The sequence below is a fragment of the Bufo gargarizans genome, chromosome 10 (genome assembly GCF_014858855.1).
Source record: "Bufo gargarizans isolate SCDJY-AF-19 chromosome 10, ASM1485885v1, whole genome shotgun sequence".
Classification (NCBI taxonomy): Eukaryota; Metazoa; Chordata; class Amphibia; order Anura; family Bufonidae; genus Bufo; species Bufo gargarizans.
The window spans coordinates 16,910,825-16,927,981 of NC_058089.1; the positions used below are offsets into that span (position 1 = coordinate 16,910,825).

The 17,157-nt window shown below is 40.6% G+C and overlaps 1 protein-coding gene across 1 annotated transcript in view; it reads left to right on the top strand.

Moving 5' to 3' along the window:
• Positions 1-17,157, top strand: part of LOC122920785 (golgin subfamily B member 1-like) — a 69,971-nt gene that overhangs the window by 41,604 nt on the left and 11,210 nt on the right. The window contains 6 exon segments of the mRNA XM_044270513.1: positions 9-113; positions 2,591-2,658; positions 3,626-3,959; positions 3,961-13,593; positions 14,662-14,813; positions 16,471-16,609. Coding sequence (XP_044126448.1) covers positions 9-113; positions 2,591-2,658; positions 3,626-3,959; positions 3,961-13,593; positions 14,662-14,813; positions 16,471-16,609 — 10,431 coding nt within the window.

The following is a 17,157-nucleotide window of genomic DNA, read 5'->3' on the forward strand; positions in this document are numbered from 1 at the left end:
ATTCCTAGCTCGAAGAAGTCACAAGGAGACAGCAGGCATCCGAGTCTGAGAACTCGGCCTTAAAAATGACCAACACTGAGCTCACTGAGAAGGTGTCTGCATTTAAAGACCGGGTAAGGAAGACTTGTCCATAGAGAAACTGCTGATTTGCGCTGATCGTGTGTGGTCCAACGTTCATCAGGCCACAGATAGAAGATCATGTGTAAAATTTGTGTTTGAATGTAATCCTTCTCCTCTGCTCATGGAAGAGGTGGATGGTATTTGCTGTTCATATGCCTGCATGATAATCTAGAACAGAGGTTATCACCCTGTGGTACATGTGCCGTAGTGGATACACACCTTTTCTCTTGTGGGCTCTCACCTAGAACATGGATATGTAGATATTTGAATTTGAGACCAAGTGGAAGGATTCAGCTCTGTATGGTCAACCTCTGTACAGGTCCTTCTCAAAGAATTAGCATATTGTGATAAAGTTCATTATTTTCTGTAATGTACTGATAAACATTAGACTTTCATTTATTTTAGATTCATTACACACCAACTGAAGTAGTTCAAGCCTTTTATTGTTTTAATATTGATGATTTTGGCATACAGCTCATGAAAACCCAAATTTCCTATCTAAAAAAATTAGCATATTTCATCCGACCAATAAAAGAAAAGTGTTTTTAATACAAAAAAAGTCAACCTTCAAATAATGATGTTCAGTTCTGCACTCAATACTTGGTCGGGAATCCTTTTGCAGAAATGACTGCTTCAATGCGGCGTGGCATGGAGGCAATCAGCCTGTGGCACTGCTGAGGTGTTATGGCGGCCCAGGAGGCTTCGATAGCGGCCTTAAGCTCACCCAGAGTGTTGGGTCTTGCGTCTCTCAACTTTCTCTTCCCAATATCCCACAGATTCTCTATGGGGTTCAGGTCAGGAGAGTTGGCAGGCCAATTGAGCACAGTAATACCATGGTCAGTAAACCATTTACCAGTGGTTTTGGCACTGTGAGCAGGTGCCAGGTCGTGCTGAAAAATTACATCTTCATCTCCATAAAGCTTTTCAGCAGATGGAAGCATGAAGTGCTCCAAAATCTCCTGATAGCGGCTGCATTGACCCTGCCCTTGATAAAACACAGTGGACCAACACCAGCAGCTGACATGGCACCCCAGACCATCACTGACTGTGGGTACTTGACACTGGACTTCAGGCATTTTGGCATTTCCCTCTCCCCAGTCTTCCTCCAGACTTTGGCACCTTGATTTCCGAATGACATGCAAAATTTGCTTTCATCCGAAAAAAGTACTTTGGACCACTGAGCAACAGTCCAGTGCTGCTTCTCTGTAGCCCAGGTCAGGCGCTTCTGCCGCTGTTTCTGGGGAATGCGGCACCTGTAGCCCATTTCCTGCACACGCCTGTACACGGTGGCTCTGGATGTTTCTACTCCAGACTCGGTCCACTGCTTCCGCAGGTCCCCCAAGGTCTGGAATCGGTCCTTCTCCACAATCTTCCTCAGGCTCCGGTCACCTCTTCTCGTTGTGCAGCGTTTTCTGCCACACTTTTTCCTTCCCACAGACTTCCCACTGAGGTGCCTTGATACAGCGCTCTGGGAACAGCCTATTCTGTCAGACATTTCTTTGTGTCTTACCCTCTTGCTTGAGGGGGTCAATGATGGCCTTCTGGACAGCAGTCAGGTCGGCAGTCTTACCCATGATTGCGGTTTTGAGTAATGAACCAGGCTGGGAGTTTTTAAAAGCCTCAGGATTCTTTTGCAGGTGTTTAGAGTTAATTAGTTGATTCAGATGATTAGGTTAATAGCTCGTTTAGAGAACCTTTTCATGATATGCTAAAAAAATTTAGATAGGAAATTTGGGTTTTCATGAGCTGTATGCCAAAATCATCAATATTAAAACAATAAAAGGCTTGAACTACTTCAGTTGTGTGTAATGAATCTAAAATATATGAAAGTCTAATGTTTATCAGTACATTACAGAAAATAATGAACTTTATCACAATATGCTAATTTTTTTAGAAGGACCTGTAGATCTCATGATTGAGGTTACTCATGGTATGGGCTGATGGAAGTATAAATGGTTGAATGTTATGGACTTAAAGGGGTTGTCTCACTTCAGCAACTAGCATTTATCATGTAGAGAAAGTTAATACAAGGCACTTACTAATGTATTGTGATTCTCCATATTGCTTCCTATGCTGGCTTGACTCATTTTTCCATCACTGCTCGTTTCCATGGTTGCGACCACCCTGTAATCCAGCAGCGGTGGTCGTGCTTGCACCCTATAGAAAAAAAGCACTTGCCTATGTGCGCTTCCCAGAGAGGCCGGTGCTTATTCCTATACTGTGTAAGCATGACCACCACTGATGGATTGCAGGGTGGTCATAGCTCCTGGATATGAGTAGTGTATAATGTGATGGAAAAATAAATTCAGCCAGCAAAGGAGGCAATATGGATAATAACAATACATTAGTAAGTGCCTTGTGATAACTTTCTCTATATGATAAATGCAACTTTCTGAAGTGACACAACCCCTTTAAGTCATTTTGCGGGTTTGTAATATTGATAGTATTCTGTTTCTGATGGTGTTTTTAGTTACTGCACTATCCTTCCCTATACCACTCTGTGTATTCCATCACCTCTAAGGACAAGCAGCCTGTCATGTATTTAATCTGGGCATATCATTCATCTGGGATGATACTTTATTACGTAGCAGTGATGACTGCTGTGCAGATTGTAAATACAATTATATCTAAAGCCATTAAACCATTACAAAGTTAAGTGTAGGTGTTACCATCTGAAATATCTGTATTGGGCTTCCAAGGTGACCTTAATCCATAGTGGATTCAATATAATATAGTTACTATAAGACTATTTCTAGTCTGGAGCAGTACAGATACTATAGCAATTTGATTATCATTTTTACTGACATGTCGATGACTTTGTGGCCTTAAAGGCCTTAAAATCTGAGACTGTTAGCCAATACATTTTGATCAAAACACATCTGTGCCCACCTACCCCCGCCAAGGTGGTCTCAGTTCAGGCGGATCTTACACTAAACCTGCCTATGCCGTTATGCATTTATGTTCAGGAGCGCAGACCCCGCACATATGGTGTGCTGCTCCTAGTTACCTCCATGTGCAGAAGCAACCAATGATAATCATTGTTATAGGAAGCCCAGGCAGCATGCTGAAGGTAGGGCTGGCTTGGTGCTGTGGCCACATCTCGCCACCTAAGCCCCCTGCCCCCATATCCATATTAGAGACAATTGCGGGAGGATAGAACATGGCAGATATTGATGGCCACCACAGAGGGATAGCTTGTGGGTAGGTATTTTGTGCTGCCTGTGATATTTGGTTCTGTGAGATGGTATTCTGTGCTGCACTATGGTATTGCTGACCCTGCCAACATATATTGGCCCCATCTACTTGTGTTGCCCCACCTTATGTCAATTAGGACCCACCTACAGAATTGGGGCCACTTTTAGTTTTTGTTTTTTTTCCAGGGCCTCTCTTTTTCCAGTCCTCCTGCTGTGTATCTTCATGGACGTTAGATTAGATTTAGATAAGAGAACAAATAATTTCATGCTCCCTTTAATTTTACTACGTTTGTCCTTTTTATCCTCTGCAGATATCAGCAGCAAGATTCGTTTTTGGAAAAACTCCAAGTTGACTTTGATCAGACAAATGACGAACTGGATCGACTAAACACGAGTCACCTAGAAAAGCAATCGCAGCTTCTTCATGACTTGCAGAGATCTGAGAGGGAGCTGGATGCTCTTAAGGAACTCTTAGAAGAAAAGGACAAAGAAATGTCCTCGCTCTCAGCAAGTCTGACAGAATATTCTGAGCAAGTTACCATTCTAAAAGAGACAATTGACTTTAAAGAGGAGCAGATGAGTGAAATGTCTAATGCACTTATAAAAATGGAGAGAGAGCTTCACCATTTGAAAGAGGCGCAAACCTTTGGATGTCCAGGAAAGTATCACCAAGATATCGTCTCTTTCTGAGCAGCTAAGCGAAATGGAGTCCGAGCTAAATAAAGCAAAACATCTCAATGAGAGTAAAATTAAAGAAGCGGAAGAGCTAATTAGCCAGATAAATGAGAATGACATAATAATCAAAAACCTTCGTTTGGAGATGCAAGCGCAGGCAGTAACTCACAATAATCACCTTACCGAATGTTCTGCACAGATTGCGTCGCTGAAAGAACAGATGAACGCATCTGTTGCAAAAGTTGATGAGACGGAAATGAAGTTAAGAAAGGAAGTTGAGAGCTTAAAATTACAGACTGAGGCAGATCACTCCAAAAAGGAGAAGCTTGCTTTATTGTTGGAAGAAAAGAGCATCCAGGAACAACATTTTCATAACGAGCTGAAGACCGCAAAAGAGCAATACAACAAATTAGTTTCTGAGTTGTCAAAAAAAGACGAGGAAATAAAGGAACTGTCAAATCAGCTCTCGGAGCACAAAGACCGATCCAGTACACTGGACAAAGAATTGAGTGGCAAGCAGGACGAATTGTCATCTTTGCAGCAAAATCTTGCAGCTCTAGCACAGAGTAAGGAGGAACTGGTGAAACATCTGCAAGAAAAGACAGAAGAATTTCAGACGCAAATAGATGTAAAAACAGAAATCATAAATAAGCTACATTCAGAAACGGAAGCACTTTCTGTGCAAATCAAAGACCTGGAAACCTCACTTGCAGATAAAGAGACTTCTCTGAAGTCTGTGACAAATTCCGTTGAGGAACTTGAAAGAAAAGTTAACGGCTTGGAGGACCAATATCGACACATTTCCAATGAAAAGGAGAATTTACTAACTCAACTTAGCCAAAAGGAATCAGAAATACATACTATGAGCCAGACCCTGCAAGAGATCCAGAAAAAGTTCTCAGAGAAAGAACAGGAGCTTTCAGATCTCCAGGAAGCAAAATCCAATCTCTTACGTGAGAAGGAGGACCTTTGTAAGGAAATTGACTTCATTTCAGCCCAGAGTGCACAGGATACCAATGCTACTACTGCTCGGCTAGAAGAAAAGACTAAGGAGTGTCTGAACCTAGAAAACCTTTTACGCAGAGAGCAAGAAGCCGTTCTTAATTTGCAGTCTCAGATTCAGTCTTTAGAGCAGGATTTGAAGGAGTCCAGGATGGTTGAGCAACAGAAAGAAGAGGCGCTAAAAGTTAGGACCTCCGACTATGACGGTACATGTGAACAGTTAAAACAAAAAGAGGCGAAAAATAAGGCATTGCAAAAACAAGTGGAAAAGTTGAGCCAAATAGTAAAGGGTAAAAAGAAGGTATTAGAAGATAAAGAAGCACTCCTTACTACACAGTCCGCTCAGATTGAGGAGATGAAAAGGAACTTGGATAAGCTACATGGTGAAGAACAAGCACTTACAGAGGTCAACCTAAAAGTCACAGAGAATTTAGAAAAATTAAATTCAGCTCTCAGCAAATTACAGCAGGATTATGACAATATTGTTGAGGAAAACACGAAAATGAGGGAGAAAGTAGATGTTGGTAGTAAGGAAATTGAAAGGTTAACCCACGAAAGAGAGTCCTTCGTGTTGTCTATATCAAATTTTGAAACTCGGCGAGATGCACTCCAGTCACAAGTAATGCAAAGTCAGTCAGTGGTAGACTCCTTAAATCAGCAGTTGAACATGTTAATGACGGAAAAGGAAAAGCTGAATTCTGATATTGAATTGCTTAAAACCACCTTGTCCAACAAGTCAGAAGAAGTCGGCCTTCTAAGCTCTCATTCATCGCAACAGGGCCATACTATCATGTCTTTGAAGGATCAGATTGATTTACTTCAAGTAGAGAAACGGGATCTGCTACGTAACGTTGAAGAAAAGGAAGCTCTTCTTCTCCAGAAGGAGGAACTTATCCAACAAACCGAAAAGAAGTTAGAAGGTGAAGGATACTATCTACAGACTATATCCACCCTTCAAAATGAACTGCAAAGTTCAGTTTCAGATTGTACTCAGCAGCAGCAAAGAATTGAGGAGCAGGAACAAAAACTGCAGAAGTTGCATCAACAGGTGCAGCTACTGAACAATAAAAACGAGGAAGCAGAGTTATTGAAAACTCAATTAGCAGAACATGTAGTGATCATTTCTGATCTCTATTCCCAGCTCAAAAACCTAAAGGATAATGTAGAAGAACTGAATGGGGCTTTAGCCAAAAAAGACGAATGTCTGAAAGAGAAGGTTGACTGCTACGCAAATCTGAAGGCTCAATTGTCTGAACTTCAAGACTCTTTAGACGAGCAGAGGAGGACCATCGAGACATTGCAGCATGAGAATGCTCAATATAAGACTGCTGTATCAGAAAAGGATTTGACCCTTAAAAATTCTTTATTGGAAGTTGAGGAATTAAAAGGAAAATGTCAAAGTAAGGACGAGCAGTGCAATGTGTTGATTAAACAGGTGACCACTTTGGAGGAAACTACTACAAAGCAGCTCTCTGACATTAACAAACTGACTGCTTCCTTGGAAGACAAGGAAACTTTACATTGTAGAAAGGAGGAATCCCTAAATGTTGAATTGGAGCAAAAGAGAAATTTAAATTCTGATCTTCAGAAAACTGTGGATGAGCTTAGTAATAAAGTTAAAGATCTTGAGCAAGCTCGCTTTGAAAAAGAAAACACTGTGCAAAATCTGCAGGAGAAATATGCTTCTCTGTATGAGCAAAATCAGGAGCTGGCAGAGTCTAACCGTCATAAGGAAGCCGAGATTTCTAAACTTCTGACTTCTGCCAGTGAAAAAGATGCTAAACTTCAGATGATGGAAAGCAATGTTCTAGCTTTTGCCAGTGAGGTTAATCTACTACGCAAAGAACTAGACAAAGGTAGTTCTAATGTCAAAAACATATCTGAGACATTGAAGCTAAAAGATGATATCATATCTCAGCATCAGAAAGCAGAAGAAGTTTTAAGGAATGATCTGCAATCCATAAAGTTAGAGTCCAAGGAGATTAGTACTCAGCTGCAAGCATTGACAGGAGAAAGAGAAGAGAATAGGGCACTCATTGAAACCCTACAGGATAGATGTACTTCGCAAAATCTATATATTGAAAATCTGAAGCAAGATGTGGACAATTTAAGATTATTGCAAGACCAGCATACTTCTGCACTTGACAAGCAACAGATATCCCAACAATTAGAATCTGCAGTTCAAGAAAAATTGCATCTCGAAAAAATTGTACAAACATTGCAGGTAGACCGAGACACCTCCCTGGTCACATTGCAGAATGAATTGATTCACAGAAACGCAGTTATAGAAAATCTTGAGCATCGAGTACAGGAAGCAAATTCACGTATTTCGTTGGACGCAGAAAGCCTGAACGTGTTGAAAGCCGGGAACATTGATCTTCAGAAGCAGGTTAGTGCTCAAGCTGAGGAAAATTATGCTTTGAAAGTACATATAGAAAATCTAAAGATCAATCTTAGTGAACTGCAGCAACAATCAGAAAAAGAGGTTGCACATGTAAATGAGGAAAATGGGAAGCTTAGAGAGCAGAATGAAAGTTTAGGCAATGACGTTAAAGTAAAGCAGGAGGCACTGCAAAGTTTGCTTAAAGATTTTCAGTTTGTCGATAACCAGCTATGTGCTTTGTGTGATGAAAATGTCTCAGAATGTGCTGAATTTGACCAACAGTATGGTTACAGAAGCAAGTTAGAGAAGTTATCTTCAATGCTATGTACAGCAATGGACTACAAGTCAAAAGTAGCAGAGTTAAAGGAAGTTCTTCAGGGAAAAGAGAGAGAAGTTGCGCAGAAGACTCAGTCTGTTTGCTTGTTTGAGAAAGAGAGAGACCTTTTGCTTAACGAGTTGCAGAAGGTTAAAGAACAAAAGCTTGATAATGAGTCATTAATGGAAGAACTTAAAACCGCTAAAGATACCTCTTCTCATGACCAAGGCATGTTACAAGAAAAAGAAAATGTTATTATAGAGTTGAACTCCCATATCTCAGTCTTGCAGGAAGAAATAAAGTTATCTAAAGAAGATCTGCAAAAAACCCATACGTTGCTGAGTGAAGAAAGAACGAAGATTATAGAGCTGATAGAAGATGTTAATAAGAAGGATTCTCTTGCCCGAGAACTTAATGTACAGCTGGGTCAGCAGAAAGAGTTAATAGCTACACTCAGTGGTCAAATAAAAGATAAAGATGCTTCTCTGATGCAGGTTATGGACTCTATGTCAAGCAAAATGGCGAAAGTTTCTGATGTAAAAAATAGCTTAAGTCTGGAACTTAACAGCTTGCAGTCTGAGAAAAGTTCTTGTCATTTGCAGATCTCCGAACTATCTGAAAAACTCGAGGCTTGTGAGAAAAAGTTACAGCTGTCGGAACAGATACTGGCTGATAAGGAGATTTATCTAAGTAAGTTGACCAGTGAGAAGGATCTCCAATCGGAAAAATTCTGTAAAGAAAGGGAGAACTTAAAGAGGAAACTTCAGGCAGCTTTAGTGATACGGAAAGATTTAATGCAAAAAATTGAGAAACTTGAACTAAGCAAACAAGATGAGGTAAGAGAAGAGCAGCTGAAGAACTCAGAACTTGGAAGAACTGTGGAGGATTTGAATGGCAAATTAGAATCTATAAGGATGGAGAACAAAGATCTGCAGTCATATGTGAAGATCGCTAAGCAAGAATTACTGGAGAAGGATACAAAAATAAGCAATCTTTGCAGTGCCCTAACCGAAAAGGAACAACACCTAGTACAGCTCCAGGATAATATCGCTGAATTGCAGCAAAGCTTCTCTGAGAAAGACAACACGTGCCAGGAATACTTAAGAATCTTTCAGGAAAAAGAACAAAATCTGCAGCAAACAAAAAATGCTCTCAAAGATAAATTGAAGGGTCTAGAAGAAGAAAATATACACTTGTTGGAAAATCTTGAAAACCTGAAAATATGTCTTGAAAATATACAAGGCCAGACAAGCTTTTCTATGTTACCTCTAGAATCATCCAATGTTGACCTAGAGTCGACTTCTGCCGAAGCTTCATTTTCACATGCTGAAAATACGATAGTTCATAATAATGTCCATGCATCCCTTTTGTGTAGCCAAGGAAGTTCTGGGAGTAAAGAGAAACATGGTGGGCTTTTACAAAGTCTCAGTAAAAGCATTAAAGAATTTGAGCTTCTACAGAAGGCACATTTAGACTTAAAACATTCCTATGACGCTCAATGCACAGAGTGTGAACAACATAAAGATCAAGTGCATAAACTGCAAGAACAAGTTCAGGCACAACAGGAACTGCTGTTCCAGAAGGAGTCTGATCTGACTAATAAAGAGCTGGAAGTAGAAGACCATAAAAAGCAGATTGAAGATATTTCACACCAGCTACAAGAACTAAAGGAGCATGAAAAGTTTTCTAAGGAGTTGACCACCAGTAACCAGGAGAAGGACGCAGCATTGCTGAGAGTAAACTCTGAACACGGGCAGTTGTTGAGCGAAATAGAGTTACTGAAGGCAGAGACACAAAAATTGTCCAACGATATTCAAAAATATCAAGAGCAAATGCACTCTCTGGAAAGTGTAGTGGCTTCTAAGTCGGTACAGTTAGAACATTGTGAAAATGAGATTACTTTGCTACAGAAAGAAGTAGAGGTAGCTCGAATGAAGATTGAAAATAACCAAGCAACCATTCAGCATTTAACCAATGAAAGGGATTCATACTTTGAAACTTGCCAAGTCAGTCAGTCAGAAGTGTCCAAACTGAAGCATAATCTTGAGCAAAAAGTTATTGAATTATTAGAAAAAGAAAAAGAGATAGCTGCATCTAAAGATACCCTTCAGTTAAACCTAAAGAGCTATGAAGAAGACATGGAAAGGATGCAAAGCCAATTGAAACAATATGAAAAAGAATCGGATAACCTGAAGGATGATTATAAACAGATTAAAAGAGAGCTTGAAGAATCAATGTCTAAACTGGAAAAAGCAGAAACCGAATTATCAGATTTTAGGGCAAAGTTAAGAGACTCGAAAAAAGATGAAATATTGATGGTACAATCAAGTACGCAACCTTTGCACAGCCATGGTCTAAACCAAGAGGTTCCTGAAACAAAACCAGCTTTTGATAGTCTTCAAGGAGAAAGTTGTGATCGTCCATTAACATGTAAACCTTGCTTTAAGAAACAGACCATAATTGAAGATCTTGAGAAGCAGATTATGAGCTCCAACAAGGTAATTGAGCAGCTTCATCAGGACCACGAGAAGAAAGTTTCAGAAGAAAGCAGCTCTAAAGAACAACTTCAGAGAAAGCTTCAGGCAGCTTTGGTATCACGTAAAGATTTGCTTAAGGAAAACAAAATGCTTAAACAAAATATTGAATCATTGACTCTGGAGACAGAAGAGCTAAAACGTTCAGTTACTGAAATTCGGGAAAATCAGCTGGCTGAGATTTCATTACTCACAGAGAAGAATAACGATCTTCTGTCTGAGAAAGAACGCCTTTTACTGGTCAACGAAAATCTTTCGGCAGCTTGTGAAAGCCTGAAATCTACAATGGAATCTATTGTTCAAGAAAAAGAAGCATTTTCTTTCCAGTTGAATTCTTTGAAGGATTCTCAGACTGTTGAATTGACCGGATGGAAAGCCAAGCATGGCGAATTGAATAAAGAGTATGAGTCCCTTCTTCAAGCGTATGAAAACATTAGTGATGAAATTGATAAGATGCGACATGTCATAGAAATAACAAAGAAAGAAAAAAACGATGTCCTATTAAAACATTATGACATTCAAGCTGAAAATCAAGACCTGGTAAAACAAATTGAGCACAGTGTTGCAGAGATGGACAGGCTTAGAACAACATTAGAGTCTAAAGAGATTGAAATACAAAAATTTAAATTAGAAACCGAGAAGCTTATGGATACGGTGAAGAAAGAGTCTCTCTCCGATGAAGTATCCAATGAAAACAGGAAACTTATTGAAGAAAATAGACATTTAAGAGAAGTATGTGAGAACCTGAAGACCACTCTAGATAGCAAAGAAAAGGAAAATAATAGTATATCTGTCATTAAACGGGCACTGGATAAGTTGCAAATGGACATGAGTATGTATAGATCTAACGTGGAAGTTAAAATATCCAATCTAAGTTTGGAAAACGAGACACTCTCTAGAACTGTTACAGAATTGGAAACAAAGGTTCAAGAGACAGAGCAGAGCTTAGAGAAGAATGAAATAGAAAGATTGAATATCCTAGAGAAACTGAACAGCTCTGACCAACAGCTTCAACAGGAAAAGACCATAGTTTTGAAATTAGAAGCTGATGTAAGTAGCATGGAACTAGACCGGATGAACTTGAATGAAAAAGTGAAAATTTTGGAAGATGACAAGGCCCTTCTTCTAGAGGAGATTGAAAATATACAGGAGCAATTTTGTAAAGTGAAAAATGAGAGGGAACAATTAGAGACAGAATTACTTAGAGTTGGAAAAAACAACAGCTTACTCTCCGACAAATTTAAGTCACTCCAGGCACAGACCCATATTCTAAGCCAGCAGGTAGAGTTTCTCAGGGCAGAGAAAAACACTATTGTCCGTGAAAAGGAAGAACACCAGTTGCATGTTCTACGGGATCTAGAAGAAAGGATTAAATATGCTCAAAATGATAGCCGAGGAACCAAGACCAAATCGAAAGAGTTACAAGAACTTCTGAAAGAGAAGCAACAGGAGATTAATCAGCTCCATCGTGATTCTATAAGATTTCAAGAGCTTATATTAGATCTTGACGGTGCTGTGAAGGAATCAAATAGCCAGAATGAAAATCTTAAAAAAGAACTTGACCATACATCTGCTCTGCTAAGCCAAGCAAGAAACGACATATTCATTCTGAAAAAGGAACTTGCAGACCTAAAGTGTAAGAACAGAGTGGAAAAAAATCACTTGCTGTCCTCCAATAACCTAGTTAATGAAGAGTCAAACAGGAAGTTCTCTTCACGTGTAAATGAAAGAAATGGTATTGAAGAAAATGAACCGATTTATCACTCCAAAGAAGTAGCTCTACAGAATATGAGTTCCGAAAAGGAGGTCTCTGAACACCCTACAGTTGTTGAATTCAAGGCACTAAAGGACATAATAACAGAAAATGAGCAGGAGATCCAACAACTTAAATTAGAGAGTGAAAAAGTTAGAATCGATATACAGAAACAGGTCACCATGTCCCAGCATATGAAACAAATCATCGACAACAAAGATAAGGAGATCTCGGTGTTAATCTCCTCCAAAGATGGAGAAATATCCAGCTACTTAGAACAAATACAGAGTGAGTATCGGAAACAAGCAGAAAATTATGAGCATCGTTTGTCCTCTGTTGAAGCTGAAAAGGCGAAAGTGAATTTGGAATATGAAAGGGTAGAAAAAAAGTATCAGAGTCTTAAATTGAAGTATGAAAAAGCAGTAAGTGACAAGGCTTTGATATCTGGTGAAATTGAGGCCTTTAGGAAATCAATGTCTTCATTGCAAACTGATCGAGATCAACTTAGTTCAGAATTACAAACTATCCATCAGCGCAATGAACGGGTCCTAAGTGAAAAAGACAACATCATCACCTCTGCTGTCAATGAAAATGGTAGCCTCAAAGAAGAACTTAGGAATGCTCTCAATAAAATGGATGACCTTAATGCAGAAAATGCCATGTTGGGAGCACAACTCATTCGCTATAGGGAAGATCTAAACCAGGTGCTGTCACTAAAAGATGAACAATTGAAGGAATTGCTAAAACAGAAGCTGGAGCTGATTAAAAACCTCGAGCAACAAAAATGTGATCTTGAGAAGCACTGTAGGGAAATACAAAGCATCAATGAGGCCTTACAAAATTCAGGTAAGGCAGTAGCACTGGAGAATCAAAAATTAATGTCAAAGGTTAAAGATCAAGAAGATCTTATTGCTGCCATCAATAAAGAAAAGATACTTTATGAATCCAGGAAGAGAAAGTATAAGGATGTTCAGGCGAAAACTGATGAGGATCTGATCAGTTTTGACCAAAATGATGGTGAGCTGGGTAGTCAAAATAATAGCGCAGAAGAAAGTGCCGAGGAAGCCTATTGGGGCCTTTTCCTTGAAAATAAACAGCTTAAATCTGAAAACGAGTCTTTTGGGAAAGCAATGGGCGCTCTACAGAATAACCGAGATTCCTTGATCGATGATTTCAAAGAGCTGCAATGGCGGTACGCATCAGAGCTAAAAGCTGAGAAGATCAGAGGAGATGATCTCGACAGACAAATAGATGGCTTTAAATCCCAGATTTATGGTATCCTCAAACACAATACCCTCCTTAATGAACATCTCACCATGGAAGACCAGATTACCGTGGACCAGCTCATTGCTGCAGTAGACTCTTTGTGCACTTCCTTAACAAACAAAAGTTTGGAGGTCACTGGCCTCTCTTCGGAGTGTGCCGCTTATGCTCAGCAGATCGATGCTTTCTCCAAAGCTATGGCAAGCTTACAGCATGATCGTGAGAGATTATTCCAGATGCTTAAGGAAGGAACCGCAGTAGAAAAGGCTAAAGAAGAAGGTGCTTCTGATAAAGAGGTCATCACTGAGCGTGAACCAAGCATGAATTTCTCGCAGCCAGACAGATTAACACAGGTATGTTTTATTGCTGGCCGTATGCATGCTCGTTTTATGTATTAATGGCTTATGTAACAGCCCGCATGAAATGTTGCATAATGATAAGGCAAAGGTAAAGCTGGTCACACATTAGATTAGTATAAGCCACCAACATGTGAATGATATGGGCATCAACGTGCCGGGTTGAACTATCAAATCAGGACAAAACGCTTTAAAAAAAAAAAAAAAAGCAGAAGAGTGGAAATCTACCATATTCAGTGACAGCTCCATACATGCATAGTTTCTACTGTTCTACTCAAAAAATCCAGGATGACCCAAGATCTTTTCAACATACTTTGGTTAAAGTGAAGAGGGGCGAAATAGTCAAACTGGCCGTTTCATGTAATGTATGGGCAGCTTTAGGCATTGCACTCAGAAGTGTGAAACTAGAAGTACATTTTCTAAAATGCTAATAAAACCAATTGTGGACCAATCATGATAGCAGATAATAGTTTCCAACATGTTGCAAAATCACTTTGTCACACATTTTTTGGTGGCCAATGATATCGCTACATGGATGCACCCTTACAGAGTCCATTATGAAGAGCGGACATGTAGGTGTTTGGAACCTTCCAATAGCTTCAGTGGCCTGCATCTTGTAGTTTTCCAGCTGCTGGGAAAACAATGCAAGAAGATCCTCTGTTTAAGGACCACTGTTAAAAGTTCTTGGAAAAGTCAAATCCCATATGGGTAGTATTCCTGTATGAACAGCATAATCATTTGGTCACAAGACTTTTACATACCTTAAACCTGTATAGAGAAATTATGGTGTTTTCTCATGTTTCAGCTTCAGACCTAGATCACACTTCAGAGATTTCCATTGGTGATTGTGAGCCAAAACCAGGTGCGGGTCAAAAACACAGAACAGTGGCCGATCTTTACAGTTATACCTTATGTCTGTGTAGCCTCCAGTTCATGTTTGGCTCGCCATCAGTGACCAACTCATAGAAGTGTGAACTAGGCCTCAGGCATAGTAATCACAGTTTGCATATTTTATGTGGCGGGACTTTCTTTGTACTCATTGAGACTTTGTGCCTGTTTTTGTAGGTGACAGAACTGATCAACAGTTCAGCATCAGAATCCCTCAAACTAAGGCAAAGGATTCAGGAGTTGGAGAAGTTATTGCTTGAAGCAAAATCTGTGCAGGACAAACTGGAGAAAGAGATCACTGGCTACCAGTATGAGCTGTCCGAGCTGAGGTACGTATCGGTTGTCTTTTTGTCCTGACCTTCTGCAGATAGTCACAAAGATATATCCCACTCCGATATCTTGTATGATTTTTCATAAAAGTGTGAAGTTGCTAGGTGCTCGTATGCCAGCGCTTGACAGCCTATAAACCATAACATTTTGAGGTTGTTTTCTGGAGCTTGCTGAAGGTAGCAGCCTTGGGTCTTCGGTCTCCCCAGGAACCTGTCTGACTGGCAAATATCCTACATTTTGGATGCCCGATGAACCTAGTGTATAAACCATAGACTGATGTACAAGTCCTGCCCTAAGGTGTGTACTGTTGATTAGGCGCAAGATGCACCCCGCTTGGTTCTCTTTCCTTGGGAGGTACCTCTTTGCATATTATTTTCCCATGAAGCATTGCTCCATAGTCTCCATACACAGCTGGTCTCCCTAAATGGGCTCTGCAGTTTGTTTAAACTGATGATCTATCCTCTGGATAGATCATCTGACCGGCGGGGTTTCTGACACCCGGGACCCCCGCCGATCAGCTGTTTGAGAAGGCAGCGGCGCTCCAGGAGTGCTGCAGCCTTCTCACTGTTTACCGCTGGCCCAGTGACGTCACGACTAGTATCAATTGGCCTGGGCGCGGCTAAGCTCCGTTCACTTGAATGGAGCTCAGCCCCACCTAGGCCAGTTGATACAAGTCGTGACGTCACTGGGCCAGCGGTAAACAGTGAGAAGGCTGCAGCACTCCTGGAGCGCCGCTGCCTTCTCAAACAGCTGATTGGCGGGGGTCCCGGGTGTCAGAAACCCCGCCGGTCAGATGCTGATGATCTATCCAGAGGATAGATCATAAGTTTAAACAAACTGCAGAGCCCATTTAGGGAGACCAGCTGTGTATGGAGACTTCTAGGCAATGCTTCATGGGAAAATAATATGCAAAGAGGTACCTCCCAAGGAAAGAGAACCAAGCGGGGTGCATCTTGCGCCTAATCAACAGTACACACCTTAGGGCGGGACTTGTACATCATTCTATGGTTTATACACTAGGTTCATCTGGTGTTGGACCCCTGCCGGTCAGATGCTGATGATCTATCCAGAGGATAGATCATCAGTTTAAACAAACTGCAGAACCCCTTTAAGGAAACCTGTACACTACCTAAGCTGCATCCAAGGCATCGTACTCGGCCAGCCATAATCCTACTCCGTACTGACATGGGGAAGGCACCCCTAATCAGCTGTCTGCTGATGGATATTTGGTTTGTCATGTCCCAAGGCTTGTTAAAAACTCAGATTTTGGCTTATAGGGAGACACTTTCACAAGGTGGCGCTAGCAAGATTGTTTTCTTTCCTTGGGAGATACCGCTTTGCGTATTATTTTACCATGGAGAATTGCCAATACGTCTCCATAACATGGACCTCTTCCAATAAGTCTCCATACACAGCTGGTCTCTTTAAGGAGACCTGGCACAATGCCTAAGCTGCACCCCCTTCCCCCACCCCCTGGGAAAACTTTGACTATAGGAATCCACTTTGAGGAACATTGTGGTATAATGAATGCACTGTTTGTTCACACAGTATACCTTTTAACTACCATCTCTTGTAATGGCCTCATTGACTTAATCGGAGCACCAAACTTTCTCTCTTTATTTTGCTGTATTTTACCTTCGCACTTTCTATCCCAAGATCTGAAAAAAATGTTCTTGTGGCTGAATCGCAAGCTCTTCGTCATCAGTTAAGCATAATCATAACCGAGAAAGAGCGACAGATTGGAGTACCTGCAGAAAATCCAGGAAACTGTAAAGCAGAGTGGAGAGAAGGTAAGGTTATATAAAGTGCTCTTTATGAAGTAACATTCTGGGAAAAACTGATATTGGGCAAAGCCTAACGTTGCGGCCACACAAAATCAGAGTGGGTCATAAAAGGAGAGAAAGTATAAAGGACAGATACCGCTCTACTTCTTTGTATTCACTCCTAGTTTGGGCTCCCAAAACTGCATGCAGAAACTTGACCGTGTGCTCATACCCTAAGGGGAGCAAGATATGACCAAGGAATTCTCTTTGATGTTCTTTAAAATCTGTGGACACTTTTTATTTATTTAATCTAAATGCATGTATTTTCGGCTGAAAAGCATTTTTGCACTAGGGTTTTATAAGACTTTTCACCTGTTACCTTCTGCAGGTTCTGTGTATCACGGTGCATATCAGGCTGCAGAATGCCATTCACTAGCAAATACATTAAAGGGGCTGCCTGACCGCTCAGTCTCTAGTCCCTCTCTGTCCTCTCTTGAACAATCTTCTAAGCTATTTCATGAACAAATCAGAGTTTTGTTTGGTCATAATAGAAGCTGCAGAAGTCGAACAGTGCAAAATT